The sequence below is a fragment of the Telopea speciosissima genome, chromosome 9, assembly GCF_018873765.1.
Source record: "Telopea speciosissima isolate NSW1024214 ecotype Mountain lineage chromosome 9, Tspe_v1, whole genome shotgun sequence".
In the NCBI taxonomy this organism is placed as follows: domain Eukaryota; kingdom Viridiplantae; phylum Streptophyta; class Magnoliopsida; order Proteales; family Proteaceae; genus Telopea; species Telopea speciosissima.
This window is the reverse complement of record NC_057924.1, coordinates 39,635,577-39,645,587: the sequence shown is the minus strand read 5'-3', so window position 1 is coordinate 39,645,587 and position 10,011 is coordinate 39,635,577. Positions and strand designations below refer to the sequence as shown.

Below are 10,011 nucleotides of genomic sequence, written 5' to 3'. Positions count from 1 at the left end.
TCACGTGCACCCATGTGTTTGTGTACATCAGTTATGCCATGTGGCTATAATTTAACAAACAAGAGTGGTCCCTATGTTATATCACTAACAGAGCACAAACACCCAATGAGACCAAAATCAGAAGAGCAAGAAAGGTTTAGAACTAGAGGCTTTCACACTTTGTCCGCTAAATAACTGAATAGGCGAACAGCATGCAAAAGATATAATTTTTCTCTCCCACGTCCCCCTAATCCTTCTCTTTAAGTTCTCCTCTTTTGTTTGCTTGTTGTCGCGCTACAGGAGCACTAATGTTTAGCCTCGTCGTCACCGGTTGCCGGTCGTCGTTTAAAGGGACGATGGAAGCTCGCCTCTAGTTTTAATCTATTTTTTCAGAAAGAAAGGGGGAAGAGACGAGGGAAAAACGGGGGAAATTTTAATCTATTTTTTGGGTTTTAAATTTTGTTCGGGTCGGATTATGGTAAAATGAGAGAAGGATGAAAAGTGAATCTGCATTTTGCCCATACTCAGGTTGACCGTTGGATTAACAAAATGACACTTGTCATTATCTTAGGTGGTGCTGGACGCTCCAGCTCCCGCCACTGCAGGACAGGAGCCGAATCCTCCCACCCCCACCCCCACCCCCATCCCAAAGAAAAAGAAAAAGAAAAAAAAAACCCCTTAACTCCTGCTTACTATCTTATTGGCTGACTTGCTAGCGTAGGGACAATGAGGAGTAGGAAGAGTACAATGTACACATGGTGTGTGCCATTTTATGAAGCTATTGAAAATGGTAATTGGAAGTGTTTGTGATGAGTTCCTCTCATCATCATCATCATCATAATCATCAGAAAATGAAAATGAGGGAGATCAGCTTCTTACAGCATTACTCACATCAGAAGGAGAACTTCCTCTTCATGTGGCTGTTCAAAATGGAAATGTTGAAATTACAAAGGAGTTGATTAAAAAAATGGCTGCAGAGCATCTTTCAAGACATGCAAATGATTGTGGTTCAGTCCTACATATTGCTGCTTCTGGTCGGAACCTAGAGATGGTCAAGGCCATTGTAGAAAAAGATGTGAAACTGGTGATGCTCAAATCTAAATACTACTACGATTACATCCCAATCTTGGTCGCTGTACTTGCCAGCAACAAAGATGTGGTGAATTATCTTTACCCAATCACCTTACTCCAATTAGCAGCAGTTGAAGAAGACCACCGCAAACCTGGTGAACTTGAACAAATTACAGTTAAACTTATTACTCACCTCATTTTTAGTGATTTCTTTGGTAAGTTATCAGTATCTTCCCTTCTTTCTGAATTTCTTTAATTCCTCCATATGATCGATCATCTCACTGTTCTTAAAACTCAAAAAATAGAAAAAGTTTTTCAAAAAACCAAACTCGATCTAAGAAATTAATTAAGGTCTTCCAAGAAATGATTTGAACCTGACCTTTTTTTTTTTAAATGAAATTGTTTCATTGTCTTTTTGGAGTCTAGGTCTTTTACAAAGTATGACGACCTCAGATAGGGACTATTGGAGGGCAAGGATTCATGCATGTACGTAGCATATCCCATTTAGCTGAGATTCTCCTGACTTGCTGGTTGCTGTGTCTCTTTCCTGTTAATTTCATCTTTTTTCAATCTATCATTTTTTCATTTCTCATTTCTTTTCCCATCTCTTCATTCTCCTTTTTTTTTTTTTTTTCGTTTATACCTCAGTTTTTCCTACTTTGTTTTGTGGGATTCATATCACGGACCCATTAAGTTGGGATAAGGTTGAGTTTGTGGTTTCATAGTCTTTTTCAATTAAGAATTCTCAACCTTTTCTATTAAATTAGTAAATCAAATTAAAATTTTTTTTTTTTTTATCCAATTTACTTTTAAGTCCAAATTGACCAAACTGCGGATTGGAAGCCTAATATGATTTTTTCTACCCTTAATCTTTTAAGACATTGGATTAAAGTTAAGGCTCCCAAATTGATCTTTCGAGTTTTAAAACTTTGACCAATGGAAGATCGGCTTTCACAATTTTCAAAAGAAAATAACTTATGTATTAATGTTTTTATTTTATTAATATTTTTTTTTTTTTGTGGAACAAGCTCTTGATCTACTGCAGAAGTACCCAGGTTTAGTCTTGATCGAGGATAATATTAAATATACAGCCATGGAAGCACTCTCAACGAGGTACATTGCATTTAAAAGTTCATCACCAGCCAAAAGTATTTGGAACTTGGGATATTATTTCATATACACATGTAAGTATATTCTATCATCATCAATCCCTTCTTTTAGCTCTTCTCTTAATCTAAAAAAGGGAGCAACTGGTTCACCGTTGAGGTTTGGATTGCTACAACCATTAGTCCTACTTTGATTGAACTACTGCAATTAACCTTCAGCAATATATATTCTATAGCATAACTTAAAACAGGGCCGAGATTGGCTTTACCGGGCTCAGCCCGAGGCTTCAACCCTGGCCTGGTCCATCCCTGACTTAGGACCTAAAATTTTCAACCCTGACCTGCCCTCAGGCTAGGCGATCTCTCAGCCCAAGCCTTGTTCGAGCTCAGGGCAGGTCAAGGCGGGTTCAGGCTGACATGGCCAGGCCAAATTTGCACCCCTATTTTTATATGAATCTAATTAACTTTGATCTTATAATTCACTTTCTACTTAAATCATATTCCAAATGCAAAATTCCCTATTAATATATAATTGGACCAGTGCTAGATATCCATGTCGATGCCAAAAATGCTTGTTGGCGCACAAGAGGAGACCTAGAAAATTCTTTCGATGCCAATGGAAACAACAGTCAAGGTTCTCTCTCTCTCTCTCTCTCTCTGTGTGTCTCTCTCTCTAAGCTAATAGGCTTTTTAATTTCCTAGGTAGCTAGTACTATATTATATCCCAATATACACAATAGTTCATTCTGATGCACGCAGGAAATATGATCAATTGTGGGCTATGCACGGTTACAAATTGCATTATTTTTCAGATTTGTAAGGGTCTATGGTTAAGCTTCCACAGGCTATTTCAGAATACACTTATCAAACTAGTTGAAAAATTAATTGATGAGAATCACCCCTCAAATCATCATCTTCTTCATCTATATCAAATAGTTAATTTACTTAGTGCAAGCTGCATCCTTAATCATGAAAGTTAACTCTTACCTGCCTGCCTGCCTGCCTGGCTACATGTATATACATTGACTGATATATATAGTGCCTGGTTGCAAGAAAATCTATGAGGAAAAGTTGAAGCAGTATGCAGCTTCTAAGCTACTAAAAGAACTATGGAGGTTGCTATTAGATTCGGATGACCTTAACTGTGTAAAGAAAACACTTTCTATTGCAATTTTTCGAGCAGCCGAGTTAGGGATTGTTGAAATCATCGAAGGGTGTATCAACTATTAAGGAGAGGTGACACATATGCACGGTCTATACATCTCATGTACTGTAGTTATCTATGTCACACTTGTATAGTAGTTACGTGTCACTATCCAGATGGCTCTAGAAGCTTCATTTCATGTACTATATATATAATTGAGTATAATAAGAATGTGTGGAAAGTTGTTACATCCAACATGGTATCAAGAGCTTAATCTCTCACGAGACTTTCCTTTTTTTTTCATTTCAAGATTTTTTTTTTTTAAGATTTCGTTTCGCTTTTCTTTTCGATGAGATCTGTTTCAGACCCTTCTGCTTCTTCTCTGGTGTCCTTCAACACTCAATCTTCTCTTCCGCTGAAGCTTTCAGCGACGAACTTCCTCCTTTGGTGAGCACAATTCCTTCCCCTACTTCGTGGACATAATCTTCTTGGCTGTATTGATGGTTCATTTCCTCAACCATCGGCTTCTGATGATCCCTCTCTTGTAGATCTGTGGGAGCGGCAGGATAAGTTGATTCTTTCTTGGTTGATTTCTTCTCTGTCTGAGGAAACCCTACCTCATGTCATCTGTGCCAAATCTTCATTGGAAGCGTGGCAGACCTTGAATCGTGTTTTTGCTACATCTTCACGATCTAGGGTGATGGATCTCAAAGATCGTCTATTCCGGTTACAGAAAGGCTCATTAACGGTGGCCAAATTTCTTCTTGCTGCCCGCTCTCTTGCTGATGCACTGGCAGCAATCAACAATCCTGTTGCTGAGGAGGATCTTGTTTTGGCGGTTCTTCTTGGTCTTGGCGAAGACTACAAAGACTTTGCCACTTCTATTCGCCTTCGGGTAGAGCCGATCTCGTTCTTGGACCTTTTTGGCTTGCTTTTGAGCCAAGAACTTTACCTTTCCTCTTCGGCGACGGCGAGTGTTTCTGGTATTCTGACAGCGAATGTTGCCACTTCTCAACGAAACTCTGGTCGGTCACGAGGTTCTTCTCGTTCTTGATCTAGCAACTACCGTCGTCCATACAATTGGTCTCAAGGTCGTACTGGTAATTCTGGTAACTATCAAGGTAATTCTGGTTACGATCGCAACAACAATTCTGGTTATCGTAATAATGGTGATTCGGCTAACCGTGGTGGCAACTCGGGATACCGTGGCGGTTCTGGTGGTCACTCTATTCGTGGCTCTCAATCTCAACAACCATCGACTCCACCATCTGGTGGCAGCAATCCATCATTTATGAATACACCCAGGGAGAATTGTCAGATATGTAGGATGGATGGTCACCTCACATCCCAATGCCCGCAACACTACAACCATGCCTACCTGGGTAAAGTCTTTTGCACCTCTGCTTATTCTTTGAGTCTCTTTTCTTCCTCCACAATTTCTAATCGTTGGATCTTAGTTAGCGGCTCTAATAATCATGTTACTGTAGACCTCTCTAATCTTGCAGTTTGTGAACCTTACTCAGGGTCTGACCATGTAATCGTTGGCAATGGTAATCCTCTCCCTATTTCCTCTGTTGGCTCTACTGCAGTTACCCACTCTGGCAATTGTTTTTCATTATCTTGTATTCTCTATGTTCCTTCTATACATTGTAATTTGCTGTCTATTTCACGTTTTTGTTCTAATAATGGGGTCTATTTTTAGTTCTCATCTGATTCCTTTGCTGTCAAGGATTGTCGGACTCACCGGAGTCTCTTTCACGGCCGGAGTGACAATGGCCTATACACTCTATCTCTTCTTCCTTCCTCACCTGCTACTGCATTCTCCATTGTTTCGTCCACTACTTCAACAATAATGGATTGGCATCGACGACTTGGCCATCCCACGCTCTCTTGTGTTCGTTGTATTCTATCAACATTACCTACAACTCCTTCTGCTGACGCCATCTCCACCTGCGATGCGTGTCGTCGCTCCCACAGTTATAGGTTACCTTTTGCTACTTCTACTTCTATTAGTACTAAACCACTTGAACTTGTACACATCAACATTTGGGGTCCATCCCCTGTACTTTCCTTTGATAACTTCTGTTATTACTTAGTCTTGTTAGATGATTCCAAGTATACTTGGATTTACCCATTGAAAAATAAATCTGATTCACTGGCGGTGTTCATTCGCTTTAAGGCACTTGTTGAAAAGTACTTTGGTACCTCTATCATTTCCCTCCAAACAGATGGGGGAGGGGAATTTATAAAATTGATTCCACACTTGGCTACCAGTGGCATCTGACATCGCATGTCGTGTCCCCATACCCAGGCTCAGAATGGTGTTGCCAAGCGTAAGCACTGGTACATCATTGAATCTGGCCTTGCTCTGTTATTTCAGGCGGGTATGCCAGACAGTTTTTGGTCTGCTGCGTTTCAGACTGCCATTTATTTGATAAATAGGATCCCTTTGGCTGTCTTGGGTGGTCTTTCTCCCTTTCAGGTTCTCTTTCGTACTGCTTCGGATTATGCTTCACTTCGTGTCTTTGGTAGCCTTTGCTACCCCTGGCTACGACCCTATGCCAAGAATAAGCTCCAACCTCACTCCAGGCCGTGTGTTTTTATCGGTTATTCTCTGTCTTACAAAGGGTATCATTGCTATGATCCCTCCACTTGTAAGAATTTCATCTCTCGGCATGTTGTTTTTTACCAACAACAGTTTCCTTTTTCGGCTCTTCGATCCTCCCGGCTTGCCCCTCTTCCAGCCTCTACTTAGATTCCATCTCCTTCATCCATTATTCTTCCTTGTCCTTCTGACCGGGGCACTGGTGCTGTGCTTGAGGTGGCTCCAGGGCATGGTGATATGGTTCATGGGCCTCCTGCCACGGGTGATACAACGGGTGATACCACGGCTGATCCAGTTCTTGGGCATCCTTCTGTTGATGATTGTTCTGCAGTTTCTAGTTCTGTACTTGGTTTTGATGTAAATGTTGATGGGCCATGCTCATCCCCTACCACTTGTAATATTGGACATCCGTGACCCATTATTTGTAATAATCCCACTGATGGGCCTACCCAATTTGGCCCTACCCAGGTGGCTTCCCTGCCTGCTCATCATGGGCCTGCTGTGGCCCGTTCCCACAAAATGGTCACACGGTCCAAAACTGGCTCTTTAAAGGCCCCGCCAACCTGAATAAATCTACATGTATCCAATTCACCATCACTAGGTAGTGTTTCAGAGTTTTCGGTACCCACGTGTTATACACAGGCCGCTCGCCATTCCCACTGGTGCCACGCCATGATGGAAGAATTTAACGCTCTAGTAAAGAATGGGACTTGGGTTCTCATCCCACCTGATCATGCTCAAAATATTATAAGTTGTAAATGGGTGTTTCGTGTGAAACGCCACCCCGATGGGACGGTTGAACGTTATAAAGCCCGGTTGGTGGCAAAGGGTTTCAATCAGCATCTCAGTTTTGACTTTGATGAGACGTACAGACCAGTTGTAAAACCGGTGACAATCCATGTTGTGCTTTCATTGGCTGTGACCCATAATTGGCCGGTTCGACAACTCGATGTCTCAAATGCCTTTTTGCATGGGGATCTTACTGAGACTGTGTACATGACTCAGCCTCCGGGCTTTGTCGACACCACATTTCCTACTCACGTGTGCCATCTCTGCAAATCTCTTTATGAGCTCAAACAGGCTCCCCGTGCTTGGTACACCAAGCTGAGCACCTTTATCATCTCTCATGGGTTTGTAGCATCACGCACTGATACGTCACTCTTTGTATATCGGTCTGCTACGGTAGTGATCTATTTCCTCACATATGTGGATGACATCCTTGTACCGAGTAATGATGCCAAAGCCATTTCGAGTTTGTATCGGGCTCTTTCTAGTGCATTTGCAATCAAAGATCTTGGTGAGCTGAGGTATTTCTTGGGTATTGGGGCCACCCGGACCACGAATGGCCTCCTTCTTACTCAGCGGAAATATATTTCAGATTTACTGGTCAAAACAAAAATGGATGGTGCAAAGTTCATCTCGACCCCAGTGGCTGCTGGGCAGCCCCTATCTTCCACCACCGGGGTTGCCTTACCTGATGGGACTCTATATCGCCAAACAGTGGGGGCTTTACAGTATTTAACGGCTACACGTCCTGACATTGGCTATACGGTTAGTAAGGTTGCACAGTTCATGCATACACCAACCAATTCTCATTGAGCTGCTGTCAAGCGCATCTTGCGCTACTTAAAGGGCACTATCTCATTGTGCCTGTCCTTTAGTCGTGCCTCCTCTATCCTCCTGACAGCTTACTCCGATGCTGACTAGGCCGACTGTCTTGACGATCGTCATTCCACTACAGGCTTCGGCATTTATCTTGGCAACCATCTAGTCTCATGGTGTTCCAAGAAACAACGCACTGTGGCGTGTAGTTCTACCGAAGCAGAGTATCGCGCTTTGGAGACCACGGCTACGGAACTAGTTTGGCTACGTTCCTTACTTGGGGAGCTAGGTGTCTATCTTCCCGCAGCACTAGTCTTGTATTATGATAATATTGGCGCCACTTACTTGACCACCAATCCAGTCTTCCATTCTCGGACCAAGCATAGCGAGATAGATTTTCATTTCGTACGTGATTTGGTTGCCGCCAAGCGCCTACAAGTCCGGTTTATCTCCACACATGACCATCTGGCTGATCTCCTTACAAAGGGTCTCCCACACACACGGTTTCTCTTTCTTCGTGACAAGCTAGCGGTCTCCGATCTGCTGCGCTTGTGGGGGCGTGCAAAGAAGAGGTGACACATATGCATGGTCTATACATCTCATGTATTGTAGTTATCTATGTCACACTTGTATAGCAGTTACGTGTCACTATCCAGATGGCTCTAGAAGCTTCATCTCATGTACTATATATATAATTGAGTATAATAAGAATGTGTGAAAAATTGTTACATCCAACATCAACAACTATCCTCAGCTTCTATTGAAATTGCAAAGAGATAATAGCCGAATAGTATTTCGCCATGCAATAAAAAATAGTCAGGAAAAGGTTTTCGGGCTTATCCATCATCTAAGCTCATCAAAAAGAATGATCGTGTATGAAGGGGGGATGCATCAGGAAACTGGATGTTACATCTAGTTGTTAGAAAAGGAAACCCAATGGAGAGAATATTCATATTCACTCAAGATTGGATTTTCCTAGCAATCCATGTCTTTCCTAATTTAGAGAAAGATTGGTTGGGAGATAATTGAGTCACTTATAGTAACTCAATATATCTATCCCATGTGAGCTTGCAATAAGGGGATTTTGTGAGAGAAATATATATATTCATGAGATCACAAAATCACACAAGACAAGGAAACCCAAAGCAAAATCGCAGAGCTCTCTCTCCCTCCTAGAAAAATCGTCTTCTCCCTCTCTTGTTCTCTTGGTATTTGATCCTAGAGGTGGTCCAAGCTATTGTGTTCTTGGAACTGTGGAGGAGTAAGCTTGACCGTGGTGGGAACGCAAAGCTTGCGTGGTGCGTGGAACGATTGAGAAAGGGCTATCATCGGTTGGAGGTCTTGCACTTGTGAGGCTTAGGTAATAATCGATCACTGCTTCATTCTATTTTGAATGACTTCTCCATCGATACTGTGATCCTATTTACGCTTCCGTTGCTATCGCACTAGCGATGCCATCACTAGTTGCCAAAAAAACACCTATTCAGAGGGTCAATTAAATTCCTAGAGTAGCTTTCCAAATGCAACGTGAGCTACTTTGGTATAAGGTACCTGATTTTAATTCCCTTGCTTAATTCTCTCATACATTGATTTTATGTCAAGTTAATTCTAGTCATCAAGTATGTATGTGTTAATTTAGAAACTTCTTATTTTTTATTTTCATGTTAGGAAGTGGAAAGTATTACATACTCCATCAATAGAGTGGATCCAAACAAAGAAGGGAAAACACCAAGAATATTATTTGCAGAGGAGCATAAAGACCTAGTTAAAGAAGGAGCAGCATGGATGAAGGAAACATCAACACAATGCATGGTGGTAGCAACACTTATCACTACAATTATGTTTGCAACAGTGTTTACCGTACCAGGTGGTCATACAGGAGGAGGAGGAGGAGAACCCAATTACATACAAGGCAAATTTCCAATAGTTTTTGTCATATCAAACATAACGGCACTTTGCTCTTCGGTCGCTTCAATGTTGCTGTTTCTAGCCATTATTACTTCACGATATGCGGAAGAAGACTTCTTCTCGACTTTGCCTCGTATGTTGACGCTGGGCCTTTTATTTCTCTTCGTCTCTATAGTGGGATTGATGATAGCATTTGTCGCAGCTATCTTATTTATGCTTCACTATGATCTTCGTCTACGTATCTTCTTTATAATTGTCTTACTAGCAAGTATCCCAGTCACCATATATGCTTTGGTGGAATTTCTCTTGTTCATACAATTGATGTTTACCACATCCTCATCACATGTCTTTGGAAAGAGAGTTAAATAAGCATGCAGGCCGGAATGGGTAGGTAGTAATAATATATACTTTACCATTAGCGTGTTTGTAGAGGGAACAATATAAGAAAGAAGTGTAATGTACAATCATGTGTAAAGTGTGGTATTTTATAATGCTAAGAATATGAGTGATTTCGGTGTTTATTGTTATATTTCTTCTATGCGACCTTTTATTTTCTTGGTGGAACAAAAAAAAAGATATGCTTTTATTAAGGTCAT

The 10,011-nt window shown here is 41.5% G+C and overlaps 1 protein-coding gene across 1 annotated transcript; it reads left to right on the top strand.

Moving 5' to 3' along the window:
• The first annotated feature begins 9,010 nt into the window (after positions 1-9,010).
• LOC122640938 lies at positions 9,011-9,784 on the top strand. The gene is made up of 2 exons (XM_043834232.1): positions 9,011-9,054; positions 9,176-9,784. The coding sequence occupies exons 1-2, from the start codon at positions 9,028-9,030 to the stop codon at positions 9,782-9,784; spliced, it is 636 nt and encodes a 211-aa protein (XP_043690167.1). The 5' UTR covers positions 9,011-9,027.
• The last annotated feature ends 227 nt before the right edge of the window (positions 9,785-10,011 follow it).